Source organism: Nerophis lumbriciformis, linkage group LG20 (genome assembly GCF_033978685.3).
Source record: "Nerophis lumbriciformis linkage group LG20, RoL_Nlum_v2.1, whole genome shotgun sequence".
In the NCBI taxonomy this organism is placed as follows: domain Eukaryota; kingdom Metazoa; phylum Chordata; class Actinopteri; order Syngnathiformes; family Syngnathidae; genus Nerophis; species Nerophis lumbriciformis.
Genome location: NC_084567.2, coordinates 14,567,149 through 14,581,428, shown reverse-complemented (window position 1 = coordinate 14,581,428; position 14,280 = coordinate 14,567,149). Strand labels below are relative to the sequence as shown.

The 14,280-nt window shown below is 42.9% G+C and overlaps 1 protein-coding gene across 2 annotated transcripts in view; it reads left to right on the top strand.

Annotated features, from left to right (window-relative positions):
• The first annotated feature begins 394 nt into the window (after window positions 1-394).
• Window positions 395-14,280, top strand: part of araf (A-Raf proto-oncogene, serine/threonine kinase) — a 44,614-nt gene continuing 30,728 nt past the window's right edge. For both annotated transcript variants that reach the window (XM_061980505.1, XM_061980504.1), the window contains exons 1-3: window positions 395-446; window positions 9,700-9,887; window positions 12,178-12,281. In XM_061980505.1, the coding sequence (XP_061836489.1) occupies window positions 9,780-9,887; window positions 12,178-12,281 (212 nt within the window). In that variant the 5' untranslated portion in view covers window positions 395-446; window positions 9,700-9,779. The remainder of the gene's footprint in view (window positions 447-9,699; window positions 9,888-12,177; window positions 12,282-14,280) is intronic.

Sequence of the window (14,280 nt, the reverse complement as noted above, 5' to 3'; positions counted from 1 at the left end):
TCATCAAGCAGGTATTTGCATGACACACAAGTTAGCCACGCCTCCTCACTGCTCTCGTCCAATGGGCGGTGTCGCTTGCTGAGGTGGGCCAATGACAAAAGAGCATTTCTGAGCTTTTCCGCATTCTCTGTCATATGATAATCAATGTTATTAACAATGGTTTGTACAACGTTATTACTTTTTTTTTGCTTTTTAAAAAAATGACATTTGTTCTGTTTGTCAATAAAAGCTGCCGGTCTTCGACATAAAAATGGAAAAGTCACATCCAGGCATGCATTTGCATGACACACAAGTTAACCACGCCTACTCTCTTCCCTCGTCCAATGGGCGGTGCCGCTTGCTGATGTGGGCCAATGACAAAAGAGCATTTCGGAGCTTTTCCGCATTCTCTGAACTTCTTGACAGATTCGACTGTCGAGTGCGAGAGTTCAAGATGGCGGCCACAGGTAAGAACTTTAAATCATCTATGCTGGTAAAAGTGCTTTTTTTTGGTCCTGAGAACCAAGGACAAACAGCCACGGCGGCATGTGTTTGTGGACGCTCACAAGTCATTTATCTGTCGAGGAACAAAAAAAAAAAAAGGGGAAAAAAAGCGTAAAGTGGACTAACGTCATGTGTAGCATAAGAGCCGGAAAGCAGGCTAGCTGCCGGGTTAGCGATGTCACCTTTTAAAGGTTTAAAATGTGACAATAATATTGTCAACATGCTGCTAATTGGACATCACCTTCCTAACCAGTCGGCCAGTCACCTTAAAGCCGCTTAGGAACGCGGCCTCCCACAAACAATGCACTTTTACACAGCAGCTTTAAGCTAATAGCATTAGCATCAGTCCAAGTTTGCAGGCGAGTAAACGTTGATCAAACACTTTTTATTCGACGTTAATTGTTGCTTTTGTTTACTTTCCCAACACTTGTTAGCCGCCAACTTTGTCAATGTCTGCTTTGGCAGCTGCTGGTTATTTATGAAATGTCGCTCTTCATTTGACATCAAAGTCTGCTCTATAAACTGACAAACTAGTTTTAGTTCGAGACAATCATCGATCTATCGATACCAGTTACAGCAGCAATATCGACTCCAGACGAGCATGATGACTTTGTGTTTGTTCTACAAATGCAACATGTGTTATTCATGTGGCTACAAAGTTGGTATTGTTGTACCTCTATTACGGCTGTCATCAAAGGTTTTTTTTTTTTTTTTTGGACGCTGATTTTATTCTATTTTGTCAATTCGATTAAAAAAAAAAAAAAAAAAAAATTGAATTACCCTGACAATTTCATTAAATAAAAATGTGTGTATTTGAAAATTCAGTATGTACACTATATTGCCAAAAGTATTTGGCCACCTGCCTTGACTCACATTTGAACTTGAAGTGCCATCCCATTCCTAACCCATAGGGTTCAATATGATGTCGATCCACCTTTTGCAGCTATTACAGCTTCAACTCTTCTGGGAAGGCTGTCCACAAGGTTGCGGAGTGTGTTTATAGGAATTTTACACCATTCTTCCAAAAGCGCACACTGATGTTGGTCGAGAAGCCCTGGCTCTCAGTTTCCGTTCAAATTCATCCCAAAGGTGTTCTTTCGGGTTCAGGTCAGGACTCTGTGCAGGCCAGTCAAGTTCATCCACACCAGACTCTTGTCATCCATGTCTTTATTGACCTTGCTTTGTGCACTGGTGCACAGTCATGTTGGAAGAGGACGGGGCCCGCTCCAAACTGTTCCCACAAGGTTGGGAGCATGGAATTGTCCAAAATGTTTTGGTATCCTCGAGCATTCAAAGTTCCTTTCACTGGAACTAAGGGGCCCAATACAACTCCTGAAAAACAACCCCACACCATAATTCCTCCTCCACCAAATTTCTCACTTGGCACAATGCAGTCCGAAATGTAGCGTTCTCCTGGCAACCTCAAAAACCCAGACTCGTCCATCAAATTGCCAGATGGAAAAGCGTGATTCATCACTCCAGAGAAGGCGTCTCCACTGCTCTAGAGTCCAGTGGCAACATGCTTTACGCTACTGCATCCCACGCTTTGCATTGGACTTGGTGATGTATGGCTTAGATGCAGCTGCATGGCCATGGAAACCCATTCCATGAAGCGTGGGCTATTTGGAAGGTCACATGAAGTTCGGAGCTCTGTAGTAACTGACTATGCATCTTTGCACTATGCGCTTCAGCATTCGCTGACCCCTCTCTGTCAGTTTTCGTGGTCTACCACTTGGTGGCTGAGTTGCTGTTGTTCCCAAACGCTTCCATTTTCTTATGATAAAGCCGACAGTTGACTTTGGAATATTTAGGAGCGAGGAAATTTCACGACTGGATTTGTTGCACAGGTGGCATCCTATGACAGTTCCACGCTGGAAATCACTAAGAGCGGCCCATTTTTTCACAAATGTTTGTAGAAACGGTCTCCATGCCTAAGTGCTTAATTTTATACACCTGTGGCCGGGCCAAGTAATTAGGACACCTGATTCTCATCATTTGGATGGGTGGCCCAATACTTTTGGCAATATAGTTTATTTAAAAAAAATCTGTGCATTATAATTCCCCTGTGATCCTCATTGACTGGATCTGAGACTGAGACGGGATCGATTGCTTCGGTCTTAATTTACCGGAAGTTTGCAAAGGTTTTACAGGAAGTGTACAAAGTTTTGTACGTTTTTGTTTCTTTATTACAAAAGCTTTTTTCGACACTGAAATTATATGACTGAATTTTTTTGCATTTGAATATGCTGACAATTTCGTAAAGTGTTAATTTTTCTTAAGATCATAATGTAATTAAATTTACCAGGAGTGTGTCTTGAGTTTTGAAGCAACAAATATTGCTTCGGCTGCTTCGGTCTTAATATACCGGAAGTGTGTGAAGGTTAATTTGTGTCTTTATTACAAAAGCTTTTTTTGACACTGAATCTATGTAACTGAATTTTTTGCATTTTAATGTTGTGAACTGGGTTTTTTTTTACATCAAACTATGCTGACAATTTCATTTAGTTTCACAATTTAATTTACCAGAAGTGTGTCTTGTGTTTTGAAGCAACCAATATTTCAGTTTTTTTTAACACTGAATTTTAAAACATTGTATTTTTAACAAAACGAAAATTTAAACACATTTTTATTTAATGAAATTGTCAGCATCATTTGATTTAATTTGTGATCAAAATGTGTGTTTACCAATTAAGTGGAAAAAAAATCCCCCGAAAATTAGTGTAATCGATACCTGATTGACTGGCTCTGAGACAGGATTGATTGCTTTGATCTTAATATACCGGAAGTGTATGGAGTTAAATTTGTGTCTTTGTTACGAAAGCTTTGTTGACACTGAATTTATTTAACTGATTTTTTTGCATTAGAATTTGGTGAACTGGATTTTCTTTTGTCAAAATATGCTGACAATTTCATAAAATGTTGGTGATTTGATTACATTTTCCAGAAGTGTGTTTTGAGTTTTGAAGCAACAAATATTTTTACAGGATCGGCTGCTTCGGTCTTAATATACCGGAAGTGTATGAAGGTTAATTTGTGTCTTTATTACAAAATATTTTTTTTGAGACCGAATCTATGTAACTGAATTTTTTGCATTTTAATGTTGTGAACTGGTTTTTTTTTTACATCAAAATATGCTGACAATTTCATTTAATTTCATAATTTAATTTACCAGAAGTGTGTCTTGTGTTTTGAAGCAACCAATATTTCTGTTTTTTTAACACTGAATTTTAAAACTTTGTATTTTCAACAAATCGAAAAATTAAACACATTTTTATTTAATGAAATTGTCAGCATCATTTGATTTAATTTGTGATCAAAAATTAAGACCTCTATGGCCCCTGCTATGGGTGGTGAGCCCATTGGAGGGGGGACCCACGTTGCCTCTTCGGGCTGTGCCCGGCCGGGCCCCTCCGGAGCCAGGCCCGGAGTTGGGGCACGATGGCGAGCGCCTGGTGGCCGGGCCTGTCCCCATGGGGCCCGGCCGGGCACAGCCCGAAGAGGCAACGTGGGTCCCCCCTCCAATGGGCTCACCACCCATAGCAGGGGCCATAGAGGTCGGGTGCAATGTGAGCTGGGCGGTAGCCGAAGGCAGGGCACTTGGCGGTCCGATCCTCGGCTACAGAAGCTAGCTCTTGGGACGTGGAACGTCACCTCGCTGGGGGGGAAGGAGCCTGAGCTAGTGCGCGAGGTAGAGAAGTTCCGGTTGGATATAGTCGGACTCACCTCGACGCACAGCAAGGGCTCTGGAACCAGTTCTCTCGAGAGGGGCTGGACTCTCTTCCACTCTGGCGTTGCCAGCAGTGAGAGGCGACGGGCTGGGGTGGCAATTCTTGTTTCCCCCCGGCTCAGAGCCTGCATGTTGGAGTTCAACCCGGTGGACGAGAGGGTAGCTTCCCTCCGCCTTCGGGTGGGGGGACGGGTCCTGACTGTTGTTTGCGCTTACGCGCCAAACAGCAGCTCAGAGTACCCACCCTTTTTGGATTCACTCGAGGGAGTACTTGAGAGTGCTCCCCCGGGTGATTCCCTCGTTCTACTGGGGGACTTCAACGCTCATATTGGCAACGACAGTGAAACCTGGAGAGGCGTGATTGGGAAGAATGGCCGCCCGGATCTGAACCCAAGTGGTGTTTTGTTATTGGACTTTTGTGCCCGTCACGGATTGTCCATAACGAACACCATGTTCAAGCATAAGGGTGTCCATATGTGCACTTGGCACCAGGACACCCTAGGCCGCAGTTCTATGATCGACTTTGTAGTTGTGTCATCGGATTTGCGGCCTCATGTTTTGGACACTCGGGTGAAGAGAGGGGCGGAGCTTTCTACCGATCACCACCTGGTGGTGAGTTGGCTGCGATGGTGGGGGAGGATGCCGGACAGACCTGGCAGGCCCAAACGCATTGTGAGGGTTTGCTGGGAACGTCTGGCAGAGTCTCCTGTCAGAGAGAGTTTCAATTCCCACCTCCGGAAGAACTTTGAACATGTCACGAGGGAGGTGCTGGACATTGAGTCCGAGTGGACCATGTTCCGCACCTCTATTGTCGAGGCGGCTGATTGGAGCTGTGGCCGCAAGGTAGTTGGTGCCTGTCGTGGCGGTAATCCTAGAACCCGTTGGTGGACACCGGCGGTGAGGGATGCCGTCAAGCTGAAGAAGGAGTCCTATCGGGTTCTTTTGGCTCATGGGACTCCTGAGGCAGCGGACAGGTACCGACAGGCCAAGCGGTGTGCGGCTTCAGCGGTCGCGGAGGCAAAAACTCGGACATGGGAGGAGTTCGGGGAAGCCATGGAAAACGACTTCCGGACGGCTTCGAAGCGATTCTGGACCACCATCCACCGCCTCAGGAAGGGGAAGCAGTGCACTACCAACACCGTGTATGGTGCGGATGGTGTTCTGCTGACCTCGACTGCGGAAGTTGTGGATCGGTGGAGGGAATACTTCGAAGACCTCCTCAATCCCACCAACACGTCTTCCTATGAGGAAGCAGTGCCTGAGGAATCTGTGGTGGGCTCTCCTATTTCTGGGGCTGAGGTTGCTGAGGTAGTTAAAAAGCTCCTCGGTGGCAAGGCCCCGGGGGTGGATGAGACCCGCCCGGAGTTCCTTAAGGCTCTGGATGCTGTAGGGCTGTCTTGGTTGACAAGACTCTGCAGCATCGCGTGGACATCGGGGGCAGTACCTCTGGATTGGCAGACCGGGGTGGTGGTTCCTCTCTTTAAAAAGGGGAACCGGAGGGTGTGTTCTAACTATCGTGGGATCACACTCCTCAGCCTTCCCGGTAAGGTCTATTCAGGTGTACTGGAGAGGAGGCTACGCCGGATAGTCGAACCTCGGATTCAGGAGGAACAGTGTGGTTTTCGTCCTGGTCGTGGAACTGTGGACCAGCTCTATACTCTCGGCAGGGTCCTTGAGGGTGCATGGGAGTTTGCCCAACCAGTCTACATGTGCTTTGTGGACTTGGAGAAGGCATTCGACCGTGTCCCTCGGGAAGTCCTGTGGGGAGTGCTCAGAAAGTATGGGGTTTCGGACTGTCTGATTGTGGCGGTCCGCTCCCTGTATGATCAGTGTCAGAGCTTGGTTCGCATTGCCGGCAGTAAGTCGGACACGTTTCCGGTGAGGGTTGGACTCCGCCAAGGCTGCCCTTTGTCACCGATTCTGTTCATAACTTTTATGGACAGAATTTCTAGGCGCAGTCAAGGCGTTGAGGGGATCCGGTTTGGTGGCTGCAGGATTAGGTCTCTGCTTTTTGCAGATGATTTGGTCCTGATGGCTTCATCTGGCCAGGATCTTCAGCTCTCACTGGATCGGTTCGCAGCTGAGTGTGAAGCGACTGGGATGAGAATCAGCACCTCCAAGTCCGAGTCCATGGTTCTCGCCCGGAAAAGGGTGGAGTGCCATCTCCGGGTTGGGGAGGAGATCTTGCCCCAAGTGGAGGAGTTCAAGTACCTCGGAGTCTTGTTCACGAGTGAGGGAAGAGTGGATCGTGAGATCGACAGGCGGATCGGTGCGGCGTCTTCAGTAATGCGGACGCTGTATCGATCCGTTGTGGTGAAGAAGGAGCTGAGCCGGAAGGCAAAGCTCTCAATTTACCGGTCGATCTACGTTCCCATCCTCACCTATGGTCATGAGCTTTGGGTTATGACCGAAAGGACAAGATCACCGGTACAAGCGGCCGAAATGAGTTTCCTCCGCCGGGTGGCGGGGCTCTCCCTTAGAGATAGGGTGAGAAGCTCTGTCATCCGGGGGGAGCTCAAAGTAAAGCCGCTGCTCCTCCGCATCGAGAGGAGCCAGATGAGGTGGTTCGGGCATCTGGTCAGGATGCCACCCGAGCGCCTCCCTAAGGAGGTGTTTAGGGCATGTCCGACCGGTAGGAGGCCACGAGGAAGACCCAGGACACGTTGGGAAGACTATGTCTCCCGGCTGGCCTGGGAACGCCTCGGGATCCCCCGGGAGGAGCTGGACGAAGTGGCTGGGGAGAGGGAAGTCTGGGCTTCCCTGCTTAGGCTGCTGCCCCCGCGACCCGACCTCGGATAAGCGGAAGAAGATGGATGGATGGATGGATCAAAAATGTGTGTTTACCAATTAAGTGGGAAAAAAAAAATCAGTGTAATCAACACCTGATTGGCTGGCTCTGAGACAGGATTGATTGCTTTAGTCTTAATTTACCGGAAGTGTATGGAGTTTTAATTTGTGTCTTTGTTACAAAAGCTTTTTTGACACTGAATTTATTTAACTGATTTTTTTGCATTTGAATTTGGTGAACTGGATTATTTTTTTTGTCAAAATATGCTGATAATTTCATAACATGTTTGTGATTTGATTAAATTTACCAGAAGTGTGTCTTGAGTTTTGAAGCACAAATATAATCACACAGTTTTTTATACACCAAATTTTGAGGCACACAGTTTGCTCACAAATGTTTATAATAATATTTGATTATATTTGTAAAAAAAAAAAAAAAAAAATAGGTGTTTAAAAATTAAGTGTAAACAAATATTTTTGCACTGAAGGTTTTTAGCCGGAATTTTCAAAAGTTGTATTTAACAAACTGAATTGTTAAACACAAATTTTGCTCACAAAATTTTAATACATGATATTTTCAGCATAATTTGATTGAATTTGTGAGCAAAATTGTGTGTAAAAAAAAATTAATTCAGTGCAGAAAAATTCACCCGCCAACATGACATCTGATTGGCTGGTTCTGATACAAGATCGATTGCTTTGGTCTTAATTTACCGGAAGTGTATGGAGGTACATTTTTATTTATTCAGAAAGCTTTTGCTTGTCACTACATTTATGTAACGGAATTTTTTTATATCAAATTATGCTGACAATTTCCTGAAATTTCTTTTAATTTCTTAATGTTATTAAATTTACTGGAAGTGAGTCTTTGAGTTTTGAGGCAACAAATAATTCTGCATTTAATTTTTTTCTCAGTGAAGTGTTGAAATTTCATTAAATAAAAAAATGAACAGCATAATTTCTGTGTTAAAATACAGTGTTTAAAAATTCAGTGCAGAAATATTTGTTGATTCAAAACTCAATGCGCACTTCTGGTAAATTTAATTCAACTATGCAATTAAATGAAATGAAAATTTAATAAAATTGTCAAAATTATGTTTAAAAAATTCTAATGGGAAAGAAAAATCGGATACACAAATTCAGTGTCAAAAAGCTTTTGGAATAAAGACACAACTGAACATCTGTACTTTAATAAATGCTAGCTAACATACATGATTTGTCAGAATAAAAGGTGCATGAATGTGTAAATGCAGACAAAGAATGCAATTACTTGGACTTTTGCATGAACCATGCAGTGTAACCTGGAGGGTTTCTAAACAGTCAGTGAAATTGTTGCAGTGTTGTTGAAACGTTCACTATACTGATGCAAGTATTTAACTGATTTATCCAAAATCTAACATTCTGGTTTAGACAGTCCCATTATCAAGTCTCAATGTGACACCAAATGCAAATTACTTGGTGGTTTGACTTCCTGTTTAAATACATACAATTATGACCATCATGACGCAGTAAGTTGAATGATGCGGACACGTTTGTTACTGGATACTTTCTAATACGCTTCTGCCTTGAAGACTTTGTATGTGTAAGTAATATGTAACTATAATAATTTGATACGTGTTTATATTGACAAATGTCACCTTTTATTGTCCAATTATTATTACGTATGTCTAGCATGTGTGCTATAGTGTGCTTAGCTGTTGTGTAGCTGCCAGCTCCTCGTAGCCTATTGCCTAGCATGTTTACCTATTGACTAAAACAGAATACATTTGTGTCCTTGTTGGACATTTAGATGTTAACTGGCTGTGCAGCTTTGCATAAGTAAACACCTTGCAGGACTGCTTGTATCGCACATGATATCACATAAGTAAACACACTGCAGGACTGCTTGTATCGCACATATCACACACAAGTAAACACGCTGCAGGACTGCTCGTATCGCACATGATATCACACACACAAGTAAACACGCTGTTGGACTGCTTGTATCACACATGCTATTTCACAAGTAAACACTCTGCAGGACTGCTTGTATCCCACATGATCTCGCACACAAGTAAAATGCTGCAGGACTGTTTGTATCGCACACAAGTAAAGACTCTGCAGGACTGCTTGTATCGCACCTGATCTCGCACACAAGTAAACACTGCAGGACTGCTTGTATTGCACATGATGTCACACACTAGTAAAACGCTGCAGGACTGTTTGTATCGCATACAAGTAAACACGCCGCAGGGCCGCTTGTATTGCACATGATATCACACACAAGTAAACACTGTGCAGGACTGCTTGTATCGCACATGATATCACACAAGTAAACACGGTGCAGGACTGCTTGTATCGCACACATCACACAAGTAAACACGCCGCAGGGCTGCTTGTAGAGCACTGTTTCAACGGCGTGGCGGTGTTGGGAGAGTGGCCGTGCCAGCAACCTGAGGGTTCCCGGTTCGATCCCCACCTTCTACCAACCTCGTCAAGTCCGTTGTGTCCTTGAGCAAGACACTTCACCTTTGCTCCTGATGCGTCGTGGTTAGGGTCTTGTATGGCAGCTCCCGCCATCAGTGTGTGAATGTGTGTGTGAATGGTTGACTGTGGAAATAGTGTCAAAGCGCTTTGAGTACCTTGAAGGTAGAAAAGCTCTATACACGTATAACCCATTTACCATAACTTGATAGCAGAAATGAGCGTTGATTGTGTTCCAGGGTGCAAGTGATCGACTTCTTTGATTGGACAGCACGCTGTGTCACTCTTGCCGAAGCTCCGCCTCCACCCTCCTCTCATCATGTCCTCCACCTCCTCATACTCCTCTTCGGGGGAAACCAGTCCCGAGGACGTGCCTCGAGGTGGGGGCACCATCCGCGTTTACCTGCCCAACAAGCAGAGGACCGTGGTGAGACTTGCTGATCCTCTGTCACAATACTTCCGCACTGTGGTCCGTGCTGGAGGAACTTCCTTCTTGGCTTGCTCTCAAACGTGTCCAAGCTCCCTTTTCTTTGACAGCCACAATTGGCAAGAACATTCATCTCAAGGAACTAGAGGTCAACCTATCGCAGGCCGTGATAATCCAGTTTTTGTTCTTCTCTCCTGGCCTCTTCCCGGTTATTGTTTCTTTTCGCTCCAACAGCGATGGAGTCGCTCGTTAAGCCTATGTCCGCAACACTCGCAGTGTGAGCTCGTTAAAGGAGCGCCTCGAGTTTCATGTTTGGTGATTCAGTCAAATAACAATGTTACTGAGATGGATGGACATGAAGACAACAGAAAAGATATCTGACATAAATGCAAATTTTGTGTAAATAAATCAAATCAACTTTATTTATAAAGCACATTTAAAATGTACCACAGGGGTAGCCAAAGTGCTGTACAATAGGCAGGTTAAAAGATAACACAAGAAAAACGAACAAACACAACACAGAGCACGATAAAAAAAAAAAAAAAAAACTTAACAAATACGAGATTACCGTATTTTCTGGTAAGTAATTCACACCCACTAAATTTTAGAACCAAAAAAATATGTTTCCATATATTAGCCGCACCGGACTCTAAGTCGCAGATGTATGTGTTGTGAAATGAGTTATTTACACAGAAATATTCAGTAAATGTTTATTTACATACCTTAATTGTTTCCAAACGGTGTCTGTAACAAGGCAGTAAAACAGTGGATCAAACAAAACAGAAGTCATCGTCATGGACCCACTGGCTGTGCAAGCTAGCTCTAAAAATCAGCTAAACAGACTCAATAACTCCATGGTGACGTTTTGGTGAATTTACTGAGGAATTTGTGAAACTGAAACAATACAAAAATAATGCCGTTGTAAGTTAATAAGGCTAACACAGACACTCGTAAACATGTTAGCATATTAGCTAATGCTAGCAACGCTAGCGTCATTACATTACGATAGCACATACCAGTATGCATGAAAACACATGGGACGCTTTGTAATTAAGAATTGTTTTAGTTATATTGTAAAACTTACAAACGTTGCTTGGAGTGATGAAGGACGAATCCATACAAGTAGAAACGCTATGGACGGCTAGAAGACTGAACGGCACTCACTAAATGGAAGGACTCTCCAGTGAGCAAACTCGTCCAAATGATGGCGCCGTAGCACAAACAGTAAAGCACATTTTCAGTGTGTTTGCTTGGTTTTTAATCTGGAAACTTGATTGTAATATGGCCATAAACGAAGAAAAATCCCAAAATTATGCGCATTGAGAAATAAGTCGCAGGGTTCAATGTGTAGGAAAAAAGTAGTGGCTTATAGACTAGAATTTACGGTATTATATACGTAAGTAAAGAAGGTGAGGCAGCAGCTCACACATTCTCCTACTTTTTGTAACATCCAGGAAGAAATGTCAGCCATCTTGAAAAATGTCTCAACTATAATCTACATGAAGGAGCCCACAATTATTTTTATTTCAATGTTGACAATATTTCAGGGTTCCAAACTGTTTTAAAATGGAGTACCGGTAGATGAGTTATTGTGATGTAGAGAAATGTCATTTTGACCCACTTTCCCAGGAGATGTTTCATATTTTGAAATAAAATGTTGATGTTCTTATCTCATCATATGAAATAACTTACTTCACCAATTATTATTTATTTATTTATTTATTTTTATTGTGATTACTTATAGAGTATATTGTGAATAAATTGAGAACAGGAAGTGAACAAAAGTTTTAGCAACTGTTATGTAAAAGAAAAGGGGTAGGATTAAATAAGCTCTGCTTCTTCCTACTCCTTTTCGAACATGTTGAAAAGAGAAACTGGAAATTGTGATGTATCATGTTGTATGCTTGCATGTTCGAAATAAACTCAAACTCAACTCAACTCTTAGACACGCGTAATAAAGGTGTTTGATGTTTTTTGTGATAGATCAAACCCAACATCAAACATTATGTCACTACTGCTCCCACCTTTCCTTAAAAATAATAAATAAAAAAAAAACTACTTAAAGCCTAGTCCAGTTGTTTACTGTCATATAATATTCATGTTAAAATAACTTTTACTGTAGATGAATATCCCCTCCATATATCGCCAATGGGCCTCCTTGACTACTAATAATCGGTATGGCGCTCCAAAAAACCCCCATATCTAGTCGATCTCTACAAGGTCACTTCCGTGTGGGTCATGTCTTGGTAAAGGTGTAGCGCTGTAGTCAGAGAGCACTTTTGTTTTGCAGGTGAATGTCCGGCGAGGGCAGACGGTGTACGAGAGCTTAGACAAAGCTCTGAAAGTCCGAGGCCTGAGCCAAGACTGCTGCGCCGTGTTTCGTCTTCTGGAAGGGTAAGTCACCATGTCATGTTGGATTCCTGCGCCATTAGCAAGGTGTGCTACCACGCTAACTAGAGATGTCCAAGGGGATGGGATCAGTGTACAATATTTGCCTTTTTAATCACCGCTGTGTCCCAGTGTTTACGTACTAAGGATTGAACTCCCCTGAAAGATTCCTTCTAAAAGGATGCAAGCTCAGGGAGACACAATTGCCAGTGGGATCGACCGATATTGATATCAATCACATGTATCAACTGTATATTTTTCACTTCATTTATGGTATCACAATTCTAAATCGATTCATCATTTTCAAAAATCGATGTACTGTATTTTCCGGCATAGAAGCTGCATCCACTAAATTTGAGAATAATTTTTTTTCTCCCATATATTAGCCGGACCGGACTATAAGTCACAGATATATATGTTGTGAAATGAGTTATTTACACAGAAACAGTCTGTAAATGTTTATTCACATACCTCTTAATTGTTTCCAAACGGTAACTGTAACAAGGCAGTAAAACGGCTGATCAGACAAAACCTGTGGAAGCTAGCTCAATAACTCCACGGTGACGTTTTGGTGAATTCACTGAGGAATTTGTGGAATATACAATATTAAAATAATGCCATTGTAAGTTAATACTAACACAGTCACTCGTAAACGTGTTAGCATATTAGCTAATGCTAACAACGCTAGCGTCATTACATTACGATAGCACGTACAAATATGCATGAAAACACTCCTACAGACATCACACATGGGACGCTTTGTAATTAAGAATTGTTTGTTATATTGTAAAACTTACAAACGTTGCTTGGAATAACGAAGGAAGAATCCATACAAGTAGAAACGCTATGGACTGCTAGAAGACTGAACGGCACTTCTAATCACTAAATGGAAGGACCCTCCAGTGAGCGAACTTGTTCAAATGATGGCGCCGTAGCACAAACAGTAAGACACATTTTCAGTGTGTTTGCTTGGTTTTTAATTTGGAAACTGATTGAATTATGGCCGTGAGCGAAGAAAAATCCCAAAATTATGCGCACTGGGAAATAAGCCGCAGGGTTCAAAGTGTTGCTAATGACTGTATCTTCATTATATTACGATAGCACTAGGGGTGTAACGGTACACAAAAATTTCGGTTCGGTACGTACCTCGGTTTAGAGGCCACGGTTCGGTTCATTTTCGGTACAGTAAGAAAACAACAAAATATAAATTTTTTGGTTATTTATTTACCAAATTTGTCAACAATGGCATAACATACATATACACACAGGGTCCATTGCCAGGGTTAATGTGGTCAACATATATAAAATAAAAACTAAATAAGATAAGGCTCAGAATGGTTTCTTAACAAAACTTTTCTACATATAAAGTGGTTTTTTTGATTGATTGATTGATTGAGACTTTTATTAGTAGATTGCACAGTACAGTAAACTGCCTTTCTTCTACATATAACAAGTGCAACATTAAACAGTTTCAAGTCAACTCAGCCTCAGATTAACTTTTCTCTCCTCCCTCCCCCCTCCCGCCCCAGCCTGGCTAACTTGGCAGTAAGAGGTGGGAGCTGTTTGCTCGTCTTTATCTTTTGATTGATTGATTGAAGCTTGTATTAGTAGATTGCACAGTACAGTACATATTCCGTACAATTGACCACTAAATGGTAACACCCTAATAAGTTTTTCAACTTGTTTTAAGTCGGGGTCCACTTTGTTGAAGCGATGTTCACTTGGGGGTGGTGCCGCTTCAAATGGGTTAGCATGTTTGACGTGTTGGCAGCAGCATGCCTTACCGCTGCTGAACAATGTCGGCAAACCTCCGTCCTCCGCACCGCGCAGCCGGAGTGTTCCCAAACGGGAGATCTTAACAAGGCACGAGGGTCTTTCAGCTCTGGCTTTTATATGTTGTCCTAGCCCGGTCATTGCCAGCGTGCCGTGTGTTGTGCCTCAGTGTGCATTGTTTGCACAACGTGCGCTACGCTACTTAATATGTCCGTGTGGAAACTCGTTCGGT